Source organism: Strix aluco, chromosome 1 (assembly GCF_031877795.1).
Source record: "Strix aluco isolate bStrAlu1 chromosome 1, bStrAlu1.hap1, whole genome shotgun sequence".
Taxonomy (NCBI): Eukaryota; Metazoa; Chordata; class Aves; order Strigiformes; family Strigidae; genus Strix; species Strix aluco.
Window position 1 is genome coordinate 90,293,292 of NC_133931.1, and position 27,716 is coordinate 90,321,007.

Here is a 27,716-nt window from a genome sequence, read left to right on the forward strand (position 1 = left end):
TATAAGGCTGGGTCTGTTTGCATTTCTCTTTTAATCTTGCCAGATATTTTTTTTGTTGCTTTATTTTCTTTGAAAATGGCAGTACTTGAATGCTACTTCAAACTCCGGTTCTCCAACTCTTTTGAGGATGTAGAGTATAAATCTTCATATAATCTTCAAAATACTTTATGTAAGAATGGAAAGGAATCACCTCTTCTAGTTTCTCTAAACACCAGGAAAAGTTGGGAGCACTGTAGCATCTTTCTCCCATTGTCTTCCAAATTATTTTTTAACATCTATCCTCCCATTTTTAACAGAAATTTAAGCTATATTTTTGAAATAGTGGTCTCTAAGTGTAGGTACCTAAGTCTTGACATAACCTTCCAGATATCTGACCTGAGCAGATACCTAGCTCCAGCACTTTAGCCTCTATCTCTCTCCATTGGCCACCTCTAAATAATTTTTAAATCCATTAACTGCTTTCAATTAAATTTTATAGAGGAATAAAGGTGTCAAACCCATTAATTTCATATGCAGTTTGGAAGAACAGTAGCTGCATAAGGCAAATAAACCTACATTGTGCCTTGACTGTTTGGTCAGATAGCTGTTCCATAAATACACATATAAGCCACCACCAACCACAGCCCATGCTGTCAGTTGTCCAGCCAGTATTTAAGGAACACAAGCAGCATTTTGCAGTTACAAGGTTTTGAGGACACAGGCTGGAGCAGGAAGTGTAAAATACCATGCAGTGGGCTAAGTGGTAGGGGGGAGAGCAGGATGCTTTGCCTTAGAGGTGAGTAAGATAGATAGAGATTATGTGGACCATGAAAGGAACCAGAACTTAGTATAATTGAGGCTATAAGAACATGGCACAGACGTCCATAGGAAATCTGTCATTTCTGGTGATGCTGGACCTTGCTGTGGATCTTGTGGAATATCTTTTTAGAAGAAAAGATCTTTTATGACTTGAAATAAATTATTTGTGTAGGTACATGATGATACATAATATAGTATGGGTATATGTAGGTATATGGTAGGTATATGTAGGTATGTGGAACACATATATAGTGTTTTGGAGGTATTTTTTGTGCATTAGGAAGAAGTCTATACTTAAATGTCAGCAAAATATACATAAATACTTATTACCTAATGTGCAAAAACAATGCCATTTTCCTTTTAACACAGTCACCATGTGGAGCAAAAATTTTGGTGCTGATTATTTGATGATATTAATGGTGTTGATTATGTTACAAGCTGAAGTGGTTGGTTGATGCTATAGGGATACAGAGCATGAGTAAAGACAGGAAGGAGTGCAAGGTTGTTATTATTATGAAATAGAAACTGTGTGCAGTGTTATAGTATGAACAGTTTCATTTTAAGTGCTTTAGTTTTTCTGAATATTGTAGTCTTGCACTGTGTAACCTCAAGCAATACATGCGGTTGAATTTGTTTATTACTAGACAGGACTCTGCTGTTTGGATTTATTCAATTTGGAGCGAAATCATGTGCTGTGAGTACTGCCAAGAATAAACCCGTAATTGTCTTTGTTAGCTACCTAACAGCTACTTACTATTTTAAGAATCGGTCTCTATTTCATTACTGTGTTAGGAGACAAAATTTTGACCACAGCAACCACAGAATAGCAAGTTCCTCTTACAAATACAAAGAAATAATATGATGCAAGAGGCAGCTTATTTCTGGATAATTGTAGGTTGATGGTTCAGTGTGTACATCCCAAGGTCTATTGACTTTGATCTTTGCAGAGATTCGTTTGGTAACCGCTCTGAAATTCAGCAAGTAGGGTGTTATATTCACAACAGAAAACAGAACTTGGCCTGCAGGGTGGATGGAAAGCCAGTTTACCCACAGAATTGCCAGATATCATAACCAGCAATATGACATTAGTGGGAGCTAAACTGCAACTTACAGCTGTCTTGCATAACCTAAAGCCACTTCATAAATGAGATATTAACTATGCTGTTTAAATCAGTGTTATAGAGTAAGGTAGAGGAGGGATGTTATTTCATTCTGAAGAATATTCACAGCCTGTGTTTTCAATTTTTTGGAATTTAATTACCACAGCTATAGAAGTACATTTTCAGTCCAACGTTGTTACAAATATATGTGCTAGAAAGCCACTTCTCTCTAATGTATTCCATTTAAACACACAAAAAAGTTAGCGCTTAGCCCTAACCTATTAAAATATATGGGATCTCACTTTCATCGTGCAGTTTTGGTACTGCTGTTTCATACAGTTTCATATCATGAATTTATCATTGTTAGAAAAGGGCCCTGAGGCACCACCAGCCCTGACTGTCCCTGTCAGTGTTTGTGGCTCCCCTGCACCTACCCACAGCCCAGGACCTCATGTCAGCCTCCGGGGCTGTCACCCCTGCCCCAGCGACACCACGGCAGGGCTGGGCTCCAGCTCCCCACAGCCCTGCCCTGCCCGGCCATGGGCCCTGACGTGCCAGGCCCACCCACAGGCCCACATCCACGTCCTGGCCTGGCCTTGGCCCGTCCCCTGGGAGGTGCCTGATGCCAGGGCTGGGGCTGCCCTGGTGCCCGCCAGCTGCCCTGCTCCTGGCTGGGGGCAGTGGGATGGAACCTGGCAGCCAGGTCCTGCCATCACCCACCTAGGGAGCTGCCATCCGTCACCTCTGTTCGAACACACTGACACTGCTTCTTTTGTAAGTGCTGCCAACATTTTGGAGTATAGCTCATGACTTCATCAGAGATGGTCAGTAATGAATTGTACAACTTAATGCCAGTTGGATCCACTGTTTTCATGTCATTTCAGTTTGTAATCTTACTGCAGAAGCACATGGAAGACACCTTTAAATTCTTCCCACACACTTTGCTGAAGCAATTCTTATCTGTGTAGCATAGGTCCAACTCAATTTTTAAAACCCTGGTAAAAATTTCCTGGAGTGTTGTTTTAAAGGGAAGCAATACTGTCTATTGGAAATGAGCACAAATGCTGTAAATATATTCACTTGGGAGAAAAAGAGAAAAAGCTCATGGTACAAATATTTTGAGCACAGCTTTCACTTGCCTTTTCCTTTTCATCATGCTGAAGATACCATATAGCCACCACCCTTGGTACTTTCAGAGGGCTCTGCCAACAACACTGCAGAGAAGCAGGTTACTCCAGATTGTGGCTACTTTTTTTAAAACAATGAAACCTCCTTTTAAAGAAATTATGTGTGACAATAAGCAGAATGTCAAATATAGGCAGCTAATGCTGCAGTCCTGCATGCACTTTAAATGCCTCTTCCTGGAGGCATGAAGCTTTCCCTGTTTTCAGGCAGCTATATTTGAATGTTTTGGGCCAGGACATTTGGGACTGGACAGTTTTTATCTGACTGTAAGTCATTAAAAGTGAACCAGATGGTTCACTTAACAGTGGTATTAAAGTAAAATGAGTAAAAGCATGCCTAGGGCATAGTAAAATCTTTAATTTGTCATTCATCCTCATCCTTAGCAAGTGATTGATGGATGATTTCACAAAGTGTCCAGATTAGATTCTGAATGAATCAATGTACTATAATATTAATACAGTGCAATTGCTGATGCATTTACCTTTTATTGCATAGACTTACTTCTTCACAGTTTTACTTACCCTTGAGGTATTGCTCAGTTCATTCACCAATTGAAATGAATGCTGTTGAGTAACACTGAGTTCCTAAGGAAATAAAAAAAATCTATCTTTAAGTGGATCCCTAAAAACTGTGGCTGAAGTAACTTTGTACTGAGGAATGATATTACGATACGGCTGAGCTGACATGAGCGCTATGTCCCAAGCTGTTTTATTCTATCCCCTGACTATTTGCCATGGTCCTTTTATCTGTCCCATGACCAACTTTATGCAGATGATAATGGACACTTTTTTGCAACACAGGTTAGCACACAGAATGAAGCTATAGTATCTTGCATTGGCTAGGACTGGTCCTGCTAAAAGCATCTGCAGTATAATTTATACACATATCTCATCACAGCAAACTTCCTTTGCAATGAGGTGTCTGGGTAGTGAAAAATAACTTCAACTTAAAAGGAAAGGAAGGGGTTGTTATTACTACTCATTTCATCCTCATAACCTAACAATGGTGTAAAGTTTTATATACAAAACCATCAACTGTATTTTTAGGTGGATATTGCCTCCAGGCCCTTCTTTTGACCTCAACTTGCACCATCTATTTCTCCTTTAATTTTATTCCCAATTTATTTTTTTAACTTAGTTACAGTAGTAATTTCCCCCTTCATATAAATCACATAGACAAAGTATTGCTTCCAAGATAAACTTGACACTTAAGAAAAAGTAAAACAGATTATTGTCTTTGCCTGGATGAAACTTTTCTACCAAGCAAACAGTCAAGGACAGATAAAGTAATGTAAAATGATAAAACATTTTTTCAGATGTTTTCCTCACAAGTGAATGTTACAAATTTGTCATCTATGAGACACTTTTCTACAGATCTGTTTGGGTTTCCTTATGTGTATATATATATATATTTTTTTTTTTTTTTTTCCCCCCAAAAAGAAGGGAACAAAATCCACACTATTTTGGCCCAGCTATTAAGCAGTTGATGCTGGTGTTGTGATATAGGCCTAGGGAACATTTATTTTCAAAAGTTAGTGCTTTTGCTGAAGGGCTAGAGATTGAACCTTTGATGAAGATCACCTCATTCTCAATATTGATGAGTCATTACACTGAGATACACTTTGTCTTGATATCCAAAGCCACAGTCAATCTTACACAGGTGGATTAATTGTACAGGAGGAGGGGAAATTTCATAAACTATAGACTTGAAAAAAAATCACACAAGTTTTCATTTTTAGCTCTTTAGGTGGTCTGGGCTAGGTAAAGAGTATTATGGAAGACAATTCCCAGTGGTACCAACACCTTTTCTAGTTTGACCTCTTTTGCTATCTTGTTCGTGCAAACCAGGTTTAATGAAAAAGATGATAAAAACTAGTTTGGGAGTTCAGCCTGTAACAAGTCTCACAACAGCACTATTTCATGATTCATATGAATTAATGATAGTCTGTTACAGAGGGCTGGTTTTGTTCCAGTGTGGTACAGACAAAGTTAAAGAGGCTTTCAAGGCAAACAAAAGTTGAATTTTTGATGTGCAACAATCATAAAAAATACATTTTTAAAAACAAAACTATTTTCATGCCTTTTCTGTTGCAGGTTGCCTTTGAGGAAAATTAAATATACTTTTGAAATTACTTCGTGCAGTAGACTTCTAGTCTGACTTCTTAACAAACAGGTCTAACAGATATTCATCAGAGGCTAAGGTTATATCTAGTAAATCACATAATTCCTCTTAGGTCTATGGCCAAGTGTATTGGCCAATGGAATGGGACTCAGGAGACCTGAACTCTATTCTAGGTTCCAGGACTAGCTTTTTGAGAAACTTCAAGTTTCTATGCTTTGTTATCAAAAAAAGAAAGCAAATTATATTGACTGCTTTTGTGAAGGCTTTTGAAATCTGCTTATGAAAAATGCTGCATACAAGCTACTTATTGGTATTCTTATTGTCAAGAGAAAGGGCTCTGTGCAAAATTACATGAAACGCCCATTTTCTCCCTGAAGGAGAGAAATAAGAAGAGTGCCTCAGCATGTCTGCTGATGATTAACCATGCTACAGTTCTGATATTTTGTATTATTGGACACTTTTGGTATGTGTGGTTACAAAGAGTTTTTTCCTTAAAGGCAGACTTATTGTATGAAACATGGTTTCTGTAGGGACCATAGACATAAGTGCACATTGTGGGGCACTGTGACACTACGTTGGTTGTCAGTAGGCTGCCAGTATAGTACTGATCTAGACAGAAAGTTGGAGGAACCTCAAAACTTTGACCATATGGTCATGCTGGAGGTTGCCCTTCCAGCATGGTAGGGCATAGCCAGGCATTGGTAAAGTCCATGAAAAGATTTTCTATATTCTTTCAATCTGCAAATCTTTCTCTTCTACAAAGCATACCATCTAGCAATGCCAAGTACTTATACAGTACACATAGTCAACTAGGTATTTTTTTTCTAACTTGTATGCAGAAAAAGAGAAGTAAAGAACTGGTTGAGAAAGTCCAGCTCTCCTGACTCATAAACATGTCTTTTCTATGAAATGTACAATTTCTAGGAATCTGCTACCTAATATATTTTTTTCCTTCACCTATGCCCTGACTTTAGAAGACATTTTAATGTTTCATCTTAAAAATTTTTATTTTCTCTGATGTAACAATAAAATAAATTGTAGTTGATTAGCTTTGATTTTAAGGCTGTGGGGAATAAATAAGCCTTTATCAAAGGAACAGCCATGAGAGTAATGATTTGATTGGTCATACCTTGTGTGTATGTGCTAAGCAGCATTTTGAAAGACATGGAAATCTCCTGGGAAAAAATAATGAAGGCTTGGACAGCCTATGCTTTGTATGCTGATTACCATCATTCTTGTATTTCCCCTGCCCCCACCATGTTTCAGCTTGGACCATGTCCCTTTGGATAAGGCAACTGATCTCTTCATTGCCAGTGCTGTAATGGTCTAGTATTCATGCCTGCCTCTGCTCTGTTTGACACATCTGTGAATGCGTGTATTTATCTGCTATTCATGTATTTAGTATGTTATTATGTTGTGCACTGTGTGGTATATTTCATAATGTCCATGGAGCATAAGAGCAGAGCAGCCAGAATTTAAACTCAATAAGTGGCTGGCCTGACTACTTTTTAATTCTTTGCTTACTGCAATTCCTGAATCTAATGTTTTCCACTGTAGGATCTCATTGTCCTACATATTCCTAGGATTCCACCTAAGCCACTAACATCTAGACCTGATTGATGTATGCTTATCTTGGGAAAGTGATCTGCGGCTTTAGTTCATGGTTTTACTCAGGCAGTTTCTTACAATATTGCAGACCATTTCAATTCCAACATCAAGACACAACTCTGTCAATTCACTGCTTCTACTGTGGTCTCATCTCATTTCCCAAAAGCAGTGTACAGCCTTTTGGCTGGTCATTAATAATAGTAAAGCCTGTATCATGTTATCAGTTAAAATATCTAGAATTGTGTCCAAATTATCTATTTTCCTTTCTTTTTTTTACTCCCATTTCACCACTAGCTGCATTCAGACCAGGATAAAGGAGATGGATCACTTAAGTACATCCTTTCTGGAGATGGAGCAGGAGACCTCTTCATTATCAATGAAAATACTGGTGACATCCAGGCCACAAAGAGACTAGACAGAGAAGAAAAGCCTGTGTACATACTCCGTGCCCAGGCTATAAACAGAAGGACTGGAAGACCAGTGGAACCAGAATCTGAGTTCATCATTAAGATCCATGATATCAATGACAATGAACCAATGTTTACAAAGGACGTTTACAATGCCAGCATTCCCGAAATGTCAGATGTTGGTAGGTGCTAACTAATAATTGATTTCAGTGTCTGGTCTGGGTTCTTCCTGTGGAGTTAAGAAGGGCCCAAAGTTTATGGGCACTGAATACAGACATCTGCTCTTTGAGTCTGGAGTAAAAGCACCTCAGCCATTCAACAAAAAAAAAATCTAATTCCAGGAAAATAGTCACAACTGTTTGCTGGAATCAGATGTGTCAGATGAGTGAAACCCACTCCCCTCAGTTGTACCACAAAAAATGAAAGTTAATGCAATCTAGTTTAGCTCACAGTGAAAGTGAGCTGAGCTAAACTATGCTACATGACACCTGTAAAGAGTTTGATATGCTTTGTTAACATGATTTAGTAGCAGCGTAATAATACGGCAATCTATGGTCACCTAGGTGTGTCCATACCACCCCTAGATCTGTTCAGCAACCCTTCTTTAGTTCAGGAAGATTTTTTTTAAAAAAAAAAAAAAAAAAAAAAAAAAAAAAAAAAAAAAAAAAAAAGGAAAAGGGCAGGTGCAGAAGTGGTAGTACACACTTCAGGAGCAAAAACTGTCACCTGAGTCAACTCATCACTGACTCTGAGATATGCCATTGACTTCCTATGACCTTTGCTGCTTTATCATGCAAAAGAGCTCTAAAGTCCAGTGAAATCTTTCTGTTGCTTTAAAATATCAAGCTGTAAGAATCAATCAATAAAAGAAAACAAAATAACTTCCTTGAAATATGATTTTAATATTGGATCTTCTCCAGAGAAGTTGACAGGTTTTGATTCTTTATCTCTGATTCTTAGAGAGGTCATTTTGATTTCTTTGTCAGAGAGCAATGGATGGTTGAACTGCAAGAAGCACATTTCTAATCTGAAATGATATCCAGGGAGAGAAGCATTAATTAATCATAATTAAGAACAAGATTAAAATAAAGCTCAAGCAATATGAAAATAAAGACTTTGGGGCATACTCTCTCTTCTCATTCAAGGGACTTGTCATATGTTTGAAACCTCATCTGGTGAAGGGAGAACCTAATATTCACATTTTAATATGTGAAGTGACTACTTTATTCGCAAATCTGTTTTAAATGACAAAACCTAAGCTCATTTTTTATTTTTGTTAACACTTTGCCTAGGATTCAACACCATTTCTTTCTCTAGAAGACACATGAAACAACAGATTTGCATTCCTATGCCAAACAGATTACAAGCATGAGTAAATTTACAAAAGTATATTCTTGACCTAGGTTCAAATTCTAATGCCTTCAGTATCTGGGGAAGGGTGAGTTTCTGGTTTCTTCATAAGAAATATGATGAAGGATCTAAATATCCAATAAATAGCTATGTATTTTAATGAACTGAGAATAAGCCAACTATAATTTTGGTTTTGTATCTATGTCCTTTATGAACAGAGACACTTCTATGAAATAAGAACATCTCTATCTTTTTGCCACAAGTTTGACCTGAACATTAAGTATGCCTTTTCTACATCATAAACTGTCTTGCCATGAAAAAAATGGTGGATTTTTATTTTCTTTAATTCATCATTACAGGTACCTTTGTTGTGCAAGTCACTGCAACTGATGCCGATGATCCTACATATGGGAACAGTGCTAAAGTTGTCTACAGCATTCTCCAGGGACAACCATATTTCTCTGTCGAATCTGAGACAGGTCAGGGGACCTTATCTGTCATTCTGTGACAATGTCTGTAATTCAAAATGACATGCTAAGCCAAGCTAGGACATACTAGACAAAAACTTCAAAGAGGTTGCATCTTACTCGGTGTGAAATCTGACAAACTTAATAGAGCGATACATCTGTAAACATGACACCTATATTATTTTAATCTTAACAGCAAAGTCTAATAAATACAATTAGTACTGGATGTGAACCAATTTTCAATCATTTTTAACAAGCAGTGGGTACAGAGACTGCCATGGATGTTTAAATTAAACCAAATAGGTTGGCTTTTAGACAAAAATGAGAAACAGGTGGGTGTGGAAAAAATCCTCATAGATCTTCATAATGGCTAAATTAAGACTGAGGGTTTGTTCAGGTGGTTTTTTTTTTTTCTCCTGCTTCTTCAAAACTTGTTTAAAGTAATTATAATTTCTGTACATCTGCAACATATCACTTTAATGTTAATTTTATGAAAGAAATCTTAATTAAGAATAATGATAGAAGAAGTAAAATTGGCTGTTGCGTTGCACTAGAAGATCGCAAATAGAATCCCAAACTTCGGAGTTCTGTTTTTGGAAGATGTTTAAATTATACACAGTGACTGGAATTTTTTATGGTCTGAATAACAGACAGCTTTGGAACCTGTACATGTAAAACATAGAATTTTGGCTGACTGAATCTGCTGTATCATTGACTATCCAACTACAAAGATAGTCTCTTCCCAAGATTTATAACAAAATTCTCCAACAACAGAGAATCTCAAGAAATGCCTTATATGGGAACACCCACTGTGATAGTTTGCTGGAAGATAGAGAAATTGGCTCCTCAGCATTCTTACAGGAAAGAAATGGATTATCCCAGACAATTAGTCAGGTTTTAGCATTGTTCCTTAAATAAATCTTAAAGACTCGGGCAGGGAAAGGAGGGAGAGATTAGATGTGTCAAAGAAAAACATGAGGTGAAAAAATGTACGTAATTCTGAAAAGAGGGAGAGCCAAGATCAAAGGGAACTTCCCTTCAAGTATAAGGTATTAGATAATACAAGCAAGGATTTTTGCACTGATGCATTCATTCTCACTTGGACAGTACACTATGTGCTCTTCTATCTAGACTTATAATAAGGATAATGTAGCTGGGAGTTCACCAGTAATAATCTTTTAGCAAAAGCGTGGTACGGGGCACAGAGGGGAAGCAAGGTAAACCACAGGCTTGATCTTCCTGCCATGGAAATCAATTGCAAAACTCCTAGACTGAAATAAGCCTCTGTTGAAGCTGCTGTGAATTTTGCTGTGGACTTCAGTACTTGAATTTCACCCCTTTTGCCTACAAAGGAGTCAGTTCTTAGCCTTTAAAGACCCAATGAGAATGCAAACATTTTGCTTCACGGTAAATCTGAATGATTGAATTTCAATAGGAGTTGGCCTCATAACTGATATTTGTGCCTTTGAAGAAGGAAGTAACTGGCAAAATAATTTCAATCAATGTATAAATAGAAATATATATACTTAGGCATGCTTGAATGCTCATAATTTTCTTAATTAATTTCTCTTTTCCCATTTAATGTTGTTGTACTGCCTTTTTAATGATGTCTTGCTTAAGTTAGTTTTGTCTTTTTTTACCATGTCTCTCAAAATAAAAATATTGACAGAACAGGAGAGAAAAGATGGAGCACATTGTAATGGACAAAGAGCCTTTTTTCCAGTTCAGTGAGAGACTTTAGCATGGAACTGAAAGTGGGTAAATAGTTATGTAAAATAACACTGCTCACAAATAAGTAGAGCATCTTTCTGGGGATGCCACTAATATTGTGTCTGTCACATAGGCAGCAGCCTGAGATATGATATGACAAGTCTGTAATTTAATGTGTCATCTAATAACAGTAAATATTTGTACTGGGCAAAGTTTATTTACTACACAAAGATTGTTTTGTTCTTTTGGCTGTGGGGTTTTTTTTAATAAGAATTTCCATCAAAGTCAGTACCTTACATGTAAATTCCCCCTCCTTAATTTTCATGTTTTCAGGCATTATTAAAACTGCTTTGCTAAACATGGACCGTGAAAACAGGGAGCAATACCAAGTGGTCATCCAGGCTAAGGACATGGGAGGCCAGATGGGCGGATTATCAGGAACCACCACCGTGAACATCACGCTGACTGACGTAAATGACAATCCACCTCGCTTCCCCCAGAGTATGGAAAATTTACGTACTATGTCTTTACATTAAAATGGACAAAAATTGGTTTGTTTTTTTTCACCTCAGATATTGTTTCTGCTGTTGTGAACTTACTGAGTATCAGACTTTAAGAAACAAAAAGAGACCACACAAGCAAGAAATAGGATCATGCTAAGGTTAATTGCAATAAATGGAAACATATCTCTAATATTTTTATTCCAGTTGCAGTAGATAGTCTGAAAGGTAAATTAATGTATAGAAATATTATTTTTCCTACCCATTAAATAGCTTTGACTGATATAATCTATATCTCTTGACCAATATTATTTGTATTAGACCTTGTGGTTGACTGCATTTTAAGATATCTGTTCTAATATAACATATTTAGGTTTTGAAACATATTTATTTTAGTATATAAAATGATCCCAAGAGCAATTCTATAAAAATGAATACTTACACCCAGGAAGCATGTGCCTCAATGGATTTCCCTATATTCTTTGCATACAGAAACATAAGCACATCATAAATGTATCAGATATTTCTGCCTATTTTTCTTCCCCTGTCTCAGATCATTTGGTAGATATCTGTGTGATATTTAAGAGAAAGAGTTGAGCCAGATCTCTTGGAAAGTAATTTCTATTAATGACCGTTCATGGCCATAAATGATTCAAAGTGATTCAGCTTTCATCCACTTCTCTTTCCCTCTCTTTCCTTACTTCTCTCTTTCTTTTCTTCCTTCTTTCTCTCCCTCTTCTTTTTTGCTTTGTCTAACCACTGTTCTGTGATGTGTGTGTATCACAATGTCAGTGTGTGTCAAAGTCAAGAGCAGCTGTTAGAGAAAATAATTGCAGATACTATCAGACAAATCAGCAAGCTTTGGCAGTTAAGTCACTAGGAAAGTTATTGGAAGCAACTTGTCATTTAAGTTCAAAGTCTGTTCTTAGCTGTGGGCAAAGCGTTTCCATTTAAATTAGAGCATCTTAAGAGAAAATATAGCACTCTGCCTCCAATGAGTTAATTATCTCTGGACATAAGTGTCTTCAATATAAAAGCCAAAGATACAGCTTCATAATGCCAACATTCCCCAAGTAGAGTTTTTTTCTGAGGAGAATTCAATGTAGCACATTATTAATAGGCATTTGGGCTGGATTTGGGTTTAGTGTTACTAAGCTGCATTGACCTCTGGTGGTTCTTCACATTTGTCTTTTGGCCTCAAGGCATTTTTCATATACAATTTTGATATGGCCAGCAGAGACCCTGATAATGTCTAGAAAGGGACATATGTTGCTAAAGATACACATATGTAGGAAAACAAAATGTCCATCCTTCATACTAGAAAATAGAAGAATAAATTACTTTTACCCACATGAAAGTAAGGTAGAAGCTGAAGGCTGTTGCCCCAGGAAGGCCTGAAGACACAGTGACGCTCTAATTCTATCTGTGCATGGCCAGCACGGACAGTGGGTTTAGAGATGGTGTCCAAAGTACCATGAGACTGACTGACAAAATTTCCGTCTCTGTCTGCTCTAGGCACATACCAGTTCAGAGCTCCTGAGTCTACACCACCTGACTCACCAGTTGGCAGGATAAAAGCTAATGATGCCGATGTGGATGAAAATGCAGAGATTGAATACAGCATTACTGAGGGGGATGGATATGACATGTTTGGAATTACCACAGACAAGGACACACAGGAAGGAATTATAACTGTCAAAAAGGTACACATCTTAACACTCTTAATCCCAGTCTCTGAAATGCTGGTCAAAACTTTATCTAGCACATATTTGTTTCCCATTTTTAGTGTAACATGTGTTGTTTATTAATTTGAATGCTATGTATTAGGAATCTCTACATTACCTATGTAAAGTTTCTTTTATACAAGCAATTGGGGTCCTTCCTCTTATACCCTCCTTTGCTAAACCAATGCACATACTTTGAAGAACCTGAGAGAGTAAATAACCTAGGGAGTGGAATAGGACTGAGAAAAAATTCTGCAGTCTGAATATATCCACTGGAAAACTCAAGGAGGCACCACCATCCAACTGTGATTTTCTCCCTATGATCCTTACAAGATTTGCTCACTTACTAGAAGGTGCTGTGTTAAGACCACAGAAATAATCAGTATCACATTGCCTATTTTTGCACTATCAGGTGGTGTTGAATTGTATAGCTATAATGTATTAAAGTACATAGACAAATTTATTTTAACTCACATTTTGTAAAAATGTAATTAGTAAATGCATTAGCATGCTTTTGTTTTAGAAAAAAAAATCACAGACACTTGCTGGATCACAATGGACATCATCTACTAGGTTGCACATTGGCTGTCAGAAAAGGTTTGAGAAATATTGTTTACAGTGGGTTACCAGGCAAGCTTGATAAGGTTACAGATATCATCCTCCATCAGTTCAAGTTCAGTCATCACTAGATAGACATTGTGTAGATTTTCCGAACATGCACTTGTTTGTTGATATCAGTGCGACACCTGTCATTACTTGTTTTTTAGGAGATGCCTTCCAGGGGCTGATTATGATATCAGTCTAACTCTGTTTGCATTTATGTCTGCAGCTGACAGAAGTTGTGAATCTTCTAAAACATAATGGAAAAATGGGGTGACTACTCTCTCCCCATATTTCTCTAAGTACTCTAACAAAGAGACACTAAATTCTGCTTCTTCATACTTTTAACAGAGCGTGATATAGTCATAGCCTATCATAAAATCATGTTTTCCTTGATGGGTGGTCCTGGATGTCCTAGATGTCACAGTGTTTCCTTTCAGTGATGGAATGACAATATTTAAACAAGCAGCTCCTTGAAAATCTTCCCCCACTTTAGTGTGTGGTGCTTAGGGGGAAGCAATAGACAAGAAAACATCAAAATGTCAAAAATGACAGAATAAGAGGCATGAAGAGTTAAGACTATTTGAGAAGGAAAGATTAATTGATGTTTAGAAGTTCCAGGCATAGAATCCCCTGAAAAAGTGTTTCTTTTCTATACCATATCATCAGTGGCATAGAGCCCTGTCTTTCTACTTTCTGCAGGCATTTTACTTCCAGTTCAGCCTCCTGTTATCTAGCATAGGCGTCTCCATGCCATCTCCCCATTTGTTTGGCTCATATGGCTGCAAGCTACAGCTATCCCCACAGATCTTTGACACGTTTTTGTTTTTTTTTTTTTTTTTCTCTTCCCAGGCATTAGATTTTGAAAATAAAAGCCTGTATATTCTGAAAGTAGAAGCTACCAATACTCATGTGGACCCTCGATTCCTCTACCTGGGGCCATTCAAGGACTCAGCTACAGTCAGAATTCAGGTGGAGGATGTAGATGAGCCCCCTGTGTTCAGCAGACCAGCATACATAATGGAAGTAAAAGAAGATGTTCCAATAAACAGTGTAATAGGAACAGTAACTGCTCAGGATCCGGATGCTGCCAAGAACCCTGTCAAGTAAGCACAGACTATTTCAGCTTGTGTGTAAATTTTTACAGCTTTAATTTTGGTTTTTTTCATGTTGGCACACACAAAAAAATCACTTGTAACAATGAAATTTTTCAGGTATGCTTAAATATGGAGTATTGTAGGTGGTAAATGATCTCGCACACTTGAGCATATCTAGGTATGTGCGACTGTGTTTGCATGGCCCTTGCATCTTGAATTACATCCTATCTGTCCTGGTTTAACCAGGATAGGGTTAAGTTTCCCCAGCAGTGGGGGGGAGCTCTAGCCGGGTTATTCAGATACCATGCGGACGTCACATCCTGGCAGGTCACATTTTCCTGGCGCGGGAGCGCGGTGCACTCGTGGTTTTGTACATCGTGCTTCAAACTGCTGTATTTGGTAGCTATTTTGCTCTGTTCATTGCTATCACTATTACTGTTATTGTTATTGTTGTTGTTGGTTGTGTTGCTATTGCACTGTTGTATTAAACCTTTCCTTATTTCAGTCTTGGGGCTTTGTATTTCACTCCCTTTGTGGGGGAGGGGCAGCGGCCGCGTGGTCTCAGACCCCGGCAGGGGCTAAACCACCACACTATCCTCTTCAGTAACTGATGTTTGTGGTTATTTCTACCATGGAAGAATTTACTGCAAAAAGAGCACTAAGAAGAAATTAGTGTTCTCCTTCCACCTTTAACATTTTCCAGTGCAGTGTGGTACATCCTCTTGCCTATATGACAGGGGGGTGATTCAGCAGCCCTTTCTCCTCCCATCCATCCAGACCTGCTTAACAGAGGTCACATACGCAAGTAGAAATGCGTTAAAAGCAGCTCATGTGCACACACAGAATCTGATCTCACTTGTATCAGTGTAAGATTAGTAAGATAAGAATCAGTCTCGTGAATTTCATAAATTATGTTTGCCATGAATCAATAAACCAGTCTTAGAGGAAGTAGAGGAAATGTTAAGGTTGGAGTAGCTAAACCTAAGCCTTCATTTTTTTGTAAATTAGCAGGAACATTGTTTCAGTACATTTGCAAACATACTGGAGTACTTAAGTCATACTGGATAGAGTATAGAAGAACTTTTAAATAATTGTGTGCTTTAATTAAAGTTCATTGCTACTGACAAGGCAGTAAGAGGAGGAAATGAAAAATGCAGAGACATTAAACCCAGGTCACTTTTCAGTATGTCTGCGTTGGGCACCTTGGAAATACAATAGTAGTCTTAAGATCAAAATAGAACAATGCAGGTTTAATAAAAAATCCAATCCATCAATACTTTGTACTTCTGCAAACAGTTATCTTTCAGCAAGATATCTTACAATGTTTATGAGGCATGAGTAAGTTTTAAGCTCTCAGCTTGTCTTGTGAGAGGGGTAAATATTATCAACTTAATTTCCTAGATGAAGAAATTAAATCTAAAATGTTTCTGACAGAAATCCTCTCTGTCTTCAGTTTACATGTAATGGCCTGCACATGAATTCTTGTTCAAGACTAAGCCGTCCAATCTTAATTAAGGTTTTCTTTCATTTATATCACGACATGCAACAATTCTATGGAGTTCTGGACTAGCAGAGCATAGTAACTTCAAGAGCAACATAATGTTTTGCTGACTTTGGTGAAGCCCAGGAGCAGAATGAACACCATCTATGACATGTCTTAATGGGCATGCTAGTATGAAGATGAAAAAATGGGTGGGGTGACACCCAGGCCTCTTGCAGTCTTCATATGAGCCTGTTTTTTTAATCTTATGGCACTGTAGAGTAAGGGGAGTGCTTCCCTGCTTCCCTGTGGTGATAACTACAACCATTTGCATTTCGCACCATCACCAGCTCCTAATTATAAGTGATTTACAGTGGATAGGGATTATGCTGTTCATTGTTGAGTACTACCTACTGGCTCTTTTCATTAATTAAATGCGTGTGCTAGACTTACCTATCTTTCAAAGGGCAGTTGTTTAATGCAGTATAGGTACTTTGCATATTAAAGTATCAGATAATTATTGAGCAATATTTAGCAGAGGTGTCAAAATTGATGCAGTGCAGCAGAAAACTTGTCTCCTTTATGCTCTAATAGCATGCAACAATCAAGGTGAAAGGAGAAGAAAAAGAAAAATGAGGAAGAAGTTAGAGTAATAGAAGGAAACATAGCAAGAAGAAACATGAAAATTGGTAAGAGGGGAATGAAATCAGCAGAGAGCAGTAGCCCCAGAGATGTTAGCTTGCAATAAATGTAATTTTATGGTGTTAATATCTTGGGTATCTCCTAGAATTTAGGGGCACAGGTTGAGTCTGCATCTTTTTGACAGGGTGATTTTTTTTTTCCATCAGGCAATAGAGATGCTAAATCTGATTTTCACTCCGAGCTTCAGGGAAGATGCAATTAGACTGTATATATATGACTTGTCACTGGCTTGTCAATTTTTCTTGACGGTTAAAAATAAAATCTTTAGACACTTGATATTACAATGAAAACCTTCCATTTTCTCCTTTACTCGAGTGAAGATTTCTCTTTTTAAACAAACTGAGCCCTAACTCTGTTAGATGAAAGCCCCTTTGATCTTCCATTAAAGGAAACCTTCACAATATCATTATGAAAATGCTTTATGAAAAATTCACACACACATCCCTTCCTGACCCACAAATCTTCCTGACTTGCGGTTACATTAGACAGCAAGCTGCTGAACATCAGAAGACAATGAAGCAATACCAAAATATGAAGTGGGTATCTGCCCTGGTTGTAAGACTTCATAATCTTTCATGACCTGTGTATGGGTAGAGCTACAGTGCTTCAGTCCAGCCCTTACATATAAGCTTTTCTGTGACTTTAAGAAAATGCAAAAATACACCAATAGATGTTTGGCTACATTTGAATATGCATCCATGCATAGCGACATTAATACACTAGGAGTAACACTCCACTGTCCAGCTGTGTTATAAAAAAAAGTTTTGCATTCTGCTTGTGTTTGATCTAAACAGAAATATTATGAAGTGCTGCATACTGAAAAAATAATGCTTCAACTGGCACTGCTGTATTGTACATCAGATCTTTTTAAATAGCTAGTTGAGTTTTTTTGCTATAGTAACTCCTCAGAGGCATAATGAAGTTTATCAGTCACTGGAACTGTCTCCCTGCTGTGATTTGATTTACTAAGGTATCCCAGATGAAAATGATCTGCAAACAAATGTAAGGCTTAATTTTGTTTGTGTATTTTACTGGCAACATATTCGCATGTATTAGATTCTGTCTTTCACACTCCCCTTCTTCCTGTTACATACAAGGAGAGACTGGAATCTACGTAGATATCTTTTAACTTTCTAGCTTGTCAATTCCTCAAGGTTTGAAAGGGATGAAGTCCTGAAATCTGACAAATACACTCCAGTAATTTCATTAAATAAATGTAAAAATGAGTTTGATGTTGTCTGCTTAATTCTTACTAGGTTATGATCCATAAGTCAGATTCACCACCAATTCAACATAATTAACAGTCCTTGATCAAAAGAGACTGGATTATACAAACTGAGAAACAGAAATGACAGTGTATCTTATTAAAATCATCCTTCTAGACCAGGGTTAATGGTATAATTAGAATATACTTTAACGGCATTGACCTTGTATGTATTTTCTTTTGGAGATGAAGAAATAAAATTAACATTTCATTAAGAAGTTGTTCTCTGGTTGGAGGTTTTTCTTTGAGTTTAACTTTCCACTGTACAAATGACTGAATATACACAGTTTTACAAGGACTTCTATTTTAAAATTCTTCATATCTTGTAGAAGAAGTCCTCAATGTTACAGCTCTGGTAACCTTAGAAAAATTCAGAACAATTTTTTTTTTTTTTCATTTCTTCCAGATGCTGTACCACAGATTGAATTTGGGAAATCTTACAAAGTAAAGATAGTGATTACAATATGCCAAAGCATTAAAATGTGCTAAGGCAGTAAGATATTTTAAGTCCATTCATAATATGAAACGCAAGTGAAAGCATAATTAAAGAAAAAAACCCCAGTGAACGGACAACTCATGCCTAAAGCTAGTTGCTTGCTTAAATATCTTGCTGAATAAAAGTCTGAAACATATTGTTACAGTTGGCTGGAACAGCTAATCTATGGAAAATCCTGATATTTCATTTTAAATAGGAATGCCAAATCTAGATTTACTGCAAAATGGAAATACCAAAGTATTTCAGCTGAAAGATATGGAAATGAGCTAGAGAATATCTGAAAAATAATTGAATTCACAAAATACCAACATAGTATCATATAAAAGCCTGAATGAATGAAAGTCAAAATGAAATGTTTACCATATCAAATACTTACTTTGTCAAAATATAAGAGAGTTGGACCAGTTTGTATAAACTTGTTTCCATCAAACATTTCAGCTAAGTCAAGAAATTCACATGTACTATTTAGATTTGGACAAAACAACACAGCTTGCTGGAACTGTCCCATCAGTCAGTGCTGCCTATTACATACCTTCTCACATACTCTTTTCAAGCTGATGGTAACATTACAGTGCTGCATAAAGGAACTAGGTTAGTGACACTACAGCTGACTTCATGCAACTGAAATTGCGGTACTGTTAGTCAAGTGACAGCAATGAATAAAAACTAGATCAGGTCCTGAAAACTAGCAAGGTATGTCTATGCAAATCCTACCAAAAAAATTTAGCTTTTTGTGCAAGTACCTTTGAATCTCATTTGGTTGTTTCCAAAAGAATTTAATGTGGAAAAAGAAAAGCAATTTAGTGCAAATAATTAATACTTGCTATAGTTTTGTTTAGGAAGGTAAGCTACACTGAAATTCTTATTTTAGAATAAGACCATACTAATTTGCTGTGGATATTATATCCTTTTTTTTTTTTCACTTGCAAAGAAGAAAAAAAATGCAGTTATGAGATAATTAGCAAGTTAATTTATTTTAAACCTTTGTCACAATCATGTATTTCAACTGGACTCTTCTATTCCCTCCTTCTTCCATACAAGATCTTTCTCAGCAGTTAAGAGAGACCGCACGGGTGCTGGGAAGTCTGTGCAGAATAATGGACATATCACGCAGCTGTTCCTAGGACAGAGCAGGGAACAGAAATTTTTCTTCAGCCTCTGCATTACCCTCAATTCTGTAGTGGCAGTAAACTCTGCCAGTCATTCTCCTGGCCCAGTTTTCATCTGACTGCATACCAGCTCAGCCGTATCTTTATCTTTGTCTGGACACAAGGGACAGCAGTAGCTGCCTTGTCTCCATCGATGTGGCCTGCAAGGAGACCAAGGAGCACACACTGGGTTTCGTAAGGCTCTGTCCTGGATTGTACATCAGCACACATTTGGGCTTGAAAGAAGAGCAGAATAATGCAACTGCATTCTTGCTTTAGCAACATCAGAGACATATTTCCTTTAAAACCTCCATAATTTATGCAAGAATTTTCTCTTCATGAGAGGTGAAACCAAGTCACAGCATTTGGATCAGGGTGGTAGCACCCTCTCCTGTGGAGAGTTCTGTTTTTGAAATTGGATTCAGTTCAGCAGAAAAAGCAAAAGATCAGATTGAAAATTTGAATCTGTATTTAGACTATGAGCTCCTCCAGAGCTTGTTAGCATTCTTTTTCACATCTAGATACCATCAAGCAGGGCTGAGCATGTTAGTTTTAATGAATTACTACAAACCCTTATGTGATATGTACCATGGAATAATGAATCTCTGTTCCGTGCTGACTTTATTTTGGGGGGCAGTCTTTTTAAATGCTGGGAAGTGAAAGGCAGAAATGCACCCCAGCTGTCAAATTTTATATCAGGAATTATTTGGAACAGTTGAGATATCAAATCATAAAAAGAGGGTTTTATAATGGCAAAGCCAACTCAGCCTTAAAATAAACTTCATATCTTCCAGGGCACAGACTTCACATTTCTCACTAAAAACAAAGCTTTGATGATTCTCAGAGGTATGTAAATTCTGCAGTAATTCATTTATTCAGTGACAATGCTCCACCTTCTAAATCAAACCTCCAATGTGTCATTATCCAATAGCTCAGTACTAGCTCTTTGCGTGTATAGACTCTGAAGCCTGTGCTGAAAACAAAAGGCAACCCCATTTACTAGCTGTTTGATGTTTAGTCTTAGAAAATGGTTTAAGAACATAGAAATTAAATGGAAAGCATTCTCCTAACCCTTGTCTCTGTATTTGCAGGTACTCTGTAGATCGACACACTGATATGGACAGAGTATTCAACATCAATTCAGGAAATGGTTCGATATTTACTTCAAAACCCCTTGACCGGGAAACACTGCTATGGCACAACATTACAGTAATAGCAGCGGAGATCAGTAAGTCAAATCTAAATACCACTGCTGTCCCTGATGTAATGAATTTAGCCTTCTAGCTGAGCATGTGAAAAGCACAGCTGGACAGATGTCAGGTTATGTGGATAGTCCACTCAATACTAATGAAGAAGCAGAAACTCTGCAAGAGGTGGTCTGCAGTTTTGTGTTTACTAGGGACACAGTTCATAAAGCGGTAACTTAGCCAAGCAGGGAGGAAAGGTAACAATTCTTTGTTGGCTAATCAGTGATAGCCATTTTTAATTTTGAACATGATTGTTGAATTCTGAAATTGGCATGCAGCAAGCAAGATAGTTTTAAAGTCAAACTGCATTCCATGACTGAATTCAGTCTGATTCAGACTGAGTATAGCACGGGCTGGATGCTTTCAAGTAAGACTAAGGTGGCTGGGCTGAGCTAGGTGCCCAGATCTTAATCGGTTTTAAGGATTTCCGTTTTTAACTTATTTCGCATCCTTTGAAATTACAAGCCATAGTTACAAATCAGTCTGTCACTTCGTTTAGGCTTGCTCATCTTGTGATAATACTGGTCATGTTGATTTTAGGAGCTGAAATGCCAGGGATCTAGATAAGGATGTGTATGCTAGGTGGCCTTAATAAACAATCCTCTTTATTTTAATACATTAACTATAAGCATGTGACATGCTCAAATATTAGGGAATGCGATTCTATTTGCTTTTCAAGTCAGAAGGCCTATCGATTGTGAAGCATGGTATCTGGTAGACAGATCTAATATAAACACCAGTTCTATGACCATCACAAAGTCTTTGTCCAACTCAGAGGGTAAATGGCTTTTTTGTTTTTTAAACATATTCTGAGACAATATAACCTCTACTTTCTTATGTTGTGTGTATGTGTATATGGCTCAATCAGCTACTGAACAGTGAGAAGAGTGTAACTAAGGAGTACTTGACTCCAGCTTTGTTTATTATGCAGGTCTTTTAAAAACTGAAAACTGATGCAAAACAATGCTATTGAGGCAAGCAGATGGGATTATGTAAAAGATGGGCTAGAGCCTACAGGAATGATGTTTCTTGATAGTTTTCTGCCTCTCTTGAAAGTTTGCACCTTTTAATGCTAGGTATGTGGTCTAAGTATACCAAACACTGATGTCTGGCTAACTGTTAGGTGTTTGTGTTTCTGTTAAGTCTTTGAAGGAGTGATCTAGTGTCAAAAGCTGTACATTACAGACTGAGCTTCTGGGTAGAGGAGGAGGGGAAAAGTAAACACCTCAAAAGGAAAGCATAGCAAAAACATTTAGGAAGCACACTTACATTGATCCTAGCAGAGTTGAAATTGTATACTGTCTGAAAACCAACCTGGCATCTATATGAAATACTTGTTTAGTTCCTTGGCTCCTTCCCTAAGGACTGACCTTCTACTGGCCCAAACCCTCTCAAATAAACCTTTTGTGTCTGACACAGGCTTCTGTCTTAATTACCATCCCTCTTCAGTCTGAATCCTTCCAGGTTGCAACAAGCTACTTCCCAGGCTGTGCTTCACTAAGCCTAGGCTAAATTTGGCGTAACTGGCGTAGATGCTTTCAAAAGGCAATTTTCTTGGTTGAAATGCAACTACCATTTAAACAAGCCTTGGTCTGATCCAGGCTACATCACTAATTCTAGCCTCCAGAGACTAGACTGGAAAGCACAACTGCTTAATGTTTCTAGCTAAAACCAGTAATTTCTACCAAGGCTAGCTAAAGTCCCATTTCACTAAATTCTGGCTAATCACTGATTGCTCTCAGTGACGTACCATCACATCAAACTTCAGGCATATTACTCCCCAAGTAATCTAAAAGAAATATCCAGTGAAGTTATACACAGGATGTGCATTCAGATGGATGGGTGCCCACTTTGATATAAAAAAGATTAAAAAAAAAAAAAGTCATAATGAGAAACACCTTTCAGTGATGACTGTTCTTGATTTCATTTTACAGTAGAAAAAAAATATGGAAGTTGTTTTGCCTTTAATTGTCTAGAATTGTCAGTAAGTGTAGATAGCTCCATTTTTTAATGTTCTTCTTTTTCACCAGTATGAGCTGTAATTCCTCAGCAGCCCAGAGAATCATGCTGTGAATGTTGCAAACTAATAGTTGGTGAAACACTGGGTCAGTACATCTGCCATAGTCAGAAGGCAAACTGGCAATAAAATTCAGAACACAGGGCTACCAATTCACAGCTGCAGACTTACAGCTGTTTTACTGAAGAGAATACCTAGAGTATTTTTAAATATACTTTACTTAACACTTAAGGGTAAATCAAACATTGGCAGGACTTTAAGGCTGTATTCAGAAAAAAAAAAAAACTTTAACATTTTGGTTGCTGGCTCAACAAAAAACATACCACTATAGAGATGAATAGATTTAAGCAGTTTGTTGAGTCTGGGGAGCTTTTTTTTGGAGATGGAGCCCTACAGTAATTAAAGGATAATGCAAAATAATTAACCTACATCGATTAATTTTCAAAAATAATTTGAAAGATGACAAAAAAATACTTAAAGATGTATACCTAGATTTCAGTTTAATTTCCATTAAATCAGAAAAAAGGGCCCATGTCTACAGAGCAAAGAGGTTTTTTGAAGCTTCTTTTTATTAAGTATCATTTTAAATTGTGAGAATCTTAAACACCTAGAAGTAAAATGAAAATATGTAGTTCATGGTTCAAAAAGCAGGAAAGAAAAGAATTGTAATTGTGAGAGGAGAAGAAACATATTTGCCAATATATTTGAATGTATTTTTTAGAAAGGTATGCCTTTATAAAATAGTCCTGCGACTTCAAATGAGTACCTTTGATTTCTGCCTATTATAAAAATTCAACATTTGTATTGATGTATTTTAGCATAGAATTCAGCCTAGTCTATATTATACATAAACTGTTATTTTATACATTGAATGAATTTAGCCCAGTGGTTCATATTAGAAAGTGGTTTGTGCCTACTGGAATGATATTAACTTCAATGGGACTGTGGAGCTTTAAAGCACAATATTTTGTCCAGATGACTGAGCTCTGTAATACAAATATGCAGTGCCAGTTTTGGAGAAGGCATTTTCAAATTTATAAAAGTATGATAAACACAGTAATAGGACTTTTATTAAAGCCTATTTCAACAAGCTACTATAATGAATGCTTGTAGAAGTATACAGAGTCTTAGATCTGCTACATTTTATTGCTCTATTTTCTTTGCTTGAATCATAGGTTAAAATGCATTAATAAACTATATTACCATGGGTAGGAAGTTAATGTAGCAAAACTCAGTGTAAGCCCTCATGAATGGGAGGGGGTAGGTATTTATTTTAAATGAAACTAATTTAAATCACAACCATTCCCTTATAGATTTCACTTTCTCATATTCCCACACCCACATACACCCAGGCACTGAGGTGGGTGTGTCTGGGTGACCTGAGCCTAGATCATTTTTTGTGTGATATGGAGCACAAAGGACACAGATCAAGTCCTGGCAATGTCTATTGGTTTTCTTTTGATTGATAATGACAAATTGGTTTGAGAGCAGATCATGTACCTTTTAGGAGTCGATGATTGTTAGGATGTGACTTTTTGCCTTGGAATCTTGCCTATTTCACCTTGCCCCTAGGCAAGGCTGCTGCCTGTTACCCTTCTTCCTTATTTTCTGTATCGTCCTGACTAAAGCCTGTCTCACCCCAACAGGAAAAGGAATGGTCCAACGAGACCAATAGTCCAACAGGAAAACTAATGGTCTACACAATGTGGTACATTTCAAAATGTTTTCATTTTTATCTAGAAAGATGACGATTTTCATCACTATTTTATGCTCAGGAGTAATCAAATTCAATCTCTTGGGATTATGCAGTCCTTATAGGGAAAAAAACATGTTTACATATGGGGATCTGCAGATTTTATATAGTGCTTATGTTCTTCAGCTGATACATTTTAGTGTTAACTCTAGAATATCAGCCAAATCAATTCACAACACATTAGGAAATATCTGTGATCACAGCCACAGTTACTATTTAAATAACATAATGGTAATCATGGTAGTTTAAGGAACTGTGTCATGAAATGTCCCTCTGGTCAGGGACATCAAGGGCAACAAGGAAGGCTGCTCTAGGTATGTTGGTGCTAAAGGAAGACTAGGGAAAATGGGCCATTTAGATTAGATGTAAGGAAAAAATTCTTTACTATGAGGATGGTGAGGCACTGGAACAGGTTGCCCAGAGAAGCTGTGGCTGCCCCCTCCCTGGAAGTGTTCAAGGTCAGGTTGGACGGGGCTTTGAGCAACCTGGTCTAGTGGAAGGTGTCCCTGCACATGGCAGGGGGGTTGGAACTACATGATCTTTAAGGTCCCTTCCAACCCAAACCATTCTATGATTCTATTCTATGATTTGTAGGGGACACAATGTTATGTATAACAGGTGTAGAGGAAAAAACCACTCAATCCCATCTTCATGACTCTTCAGTCTTCCTGTTTCAGAGTTAAGGAAGGGAATATGTTCTAGAAACTTTGTTGCCACCAAACTGTATCAGTTAGGCTAATAAATAGATTTCATTTAATTACAGTATTATATTTATATATATATATCTATGTCACACACACATTCATAATCATACTTGGAGTGTTCAAAGGAATTTGTAAATCCTGGACTCCTACCGAGTCTTAACTGTATAGTTTACACAGAATCAGAGCAATGATAACACAGCACCATTTTGTGGAATTCACCCCATAATGCATTCCCCAGAAATCGAAAGAATATGAATGGAGTGTTGTGAGTGAGAAGAATTAAGGCAATGAGCCCCTAAGTCTGTCCTTTTCTTCTTCTGCACTGAGTCAGTAGCTGGGCTAAATAAAATCTCTATTCTTTCTGGTCTTATCATTTCAGACAACCCAAAACAAAGCAGCCGTGTCCCAGTGTTCATTAAGGTTTTGGATGTAAATGACAATGCTCCAGAGTTTGCCATGTTTTATGAGACCTTCGTCTGTGAAAATGCAAAGGCAGAACAGGTGTGTTGTCTGCTTGTACTAAGAAAACATTCCAAATTAATTGAGTTTTGCTACTACTCTTGCATCACCTCATCAAGTGGTATACTTTGCATTGTATCAAACTGTCAGTTTTGCAAAATTAAACCCAACAGTGGCTGCACAGTATCTGATTACACTTAGTATTCTTGCAGCTAATGTGACAGTATGTTTTAGACTGTTGTTTTCTGTACTGCACCTTGTTATCCCTGATTCATTTTCATTATGTGATTCTCTGATTTATTCAGGCATCTCCACTGTCTCCTTCAAAAACAGTTTCAGGTCTGTAACTGTTACAGGTCCTGTCTGTGATATAACTATTTCCTGACAGATAACTCTCACTCTACCAGTCCTATTATTAAATGGTTCAAAATAGCAGATAATTTGGAAGATTCAGCCAAAAAATTCCTGTGACATGAGATTTGGGTAGATAAATATAGTCAGCTTGGACTGCCTCACCTCTCATCTCTCACATACAAAGGTTTCCTACCCATCTGGAGTGGCATCAACCCAAGTCTGCTTTTGAATTCAACATGATTTTCCTCCAACTTTCAAATTCATTATGTTACTGGCTGATGGTATGGGATACAATAGTATGGTGATCCTAAACAGCATCAGCAGCACACAGATCTCTTTTCTTAAGCTAGCCATGGCAGCATCAGCTGCCTTAAAGCAGGAGATAAAATGAATACAGTAAGATTGCTTTATAGTCCTAGAGTACATAAATAAATGTAAGATCCACTGCACTTTGAAGATAATTTTGTTCTTATTGTTTCAGCTGATACAAACATTAAGTGCTGTTGATAAAGATGACTCTTACAGTGGACATCAGTTTTCATTCTTCTTAGCTCCTGAGGCAGCCAGCAGCTCAAATTTTACACTACAGGACAACAGAGGTGAATTTCTAGGAAGGCTTTTTTTTATTATCTCATCTTTGCTTTCAGTCTTCAGATGAAGATTTAATGCGTGTTTTTTGTTTCCAGACAACACAGCAGGGATTTTTACCCGAAAAACCAGATATAACCGGCATGAAATGAGTACATACTTCTTGCCAGTGGTAATATCAGACAATGACTACCCCATCCAGAGTAGCACTGAAACAGTGACTATTCGAGTATGTGCTTGCGACCATCGAGGAAAGATGCTGTCCTGTAATGCAGAAGCCTTGATTCATCCTACTGGTCTTAGCACTGGGGCTCTTATTGCCATTCTTCTCTGTATCATTATACTACTCGGTAAGTAGCTCAGAGGTATTTTGTTCCTTTCATGGTTATTTTGTATTGCTACAAGTGATTATACCAAGGCTAGGACAAGAGCAAAGCAGACTTCCTTGTCTTATCCTGCATCTGTGTTATTGTATTTCCTCTTCTGAGAGCTGCTGCAGATATTGTGCATAGAACACATCCTATCTAATCTTAGTTATATAAAAGTTAGCAATGTCCAAGCAAGAGGAGACAGCTGGGCTCTACCCTTTAGTGAATGGAAAGAGACAGACACCTGTAGACAGACATTCATACTATCCCCTTACTGATATCTGAGGTGGACCAGACTAATCAACCTCTTCAGGTGTCCATCTCTTTCTGTTGACAGTAGAGGGAGGCCAGATAATTTAGTTTTAAACAATTAACTTCCCATGTCTAAATTGAGGAGAAACAAGTATCAGTGCTTCTGTTCTGCTGGAAAAGGATGCTGAAATGGGGGGGTGGGCTACTAAAGCACTCT

At 37.4% G+C, this 27,716-nt stretch overlaps 1 protein-coding gene across 1 annotated transcript in view; it reads left to right on the top strand.

The window, feature by feature from the left end:
• Window positions 1-27,716, top strand: part of LOC141924268 (cadherin-6) — a 103,436-nt gene that overhangs the window by 70,596 nt on the left and 5,124 nt on the right. The window contains exons 3-11 of the mRNA XM_074826510.1: window positions 7,107-7,401; window positions 8,929-9,048; window positions 11,080-11,247; window positions 12,762-12,949; window positions 14,423-14,676; window positions 20,849-20,985; window positions 25,858-25,979; window positions 26,773-26,890; window positions 26,978-27,229. Of these exons, the coding sequence (XP_074682611.1) occupies window positions 7,107-7,401; window positions 8,929-9,048; window positions 11,080-11,247; window positions 12,762-12,949; window positions 14,423-14,676; window positions 20,849-20,985; window positions 25,858-25,979; window positions 26,773-26,890; window positions 26,978-27,229 (1,654 nt within the window). The remainder of the gene's footprint in view (window positions 1-7,106; window positions 7,402-8,928; window positions 9,049-11,079; window positions 11,248-12,761; window positions 12,950-14,422; window positions 14,677-20,848; window positions 20,986-25,857; window positions 25,980-26,772; window positions 26,891-26,977; window positions 27,230-27,716) is intronic.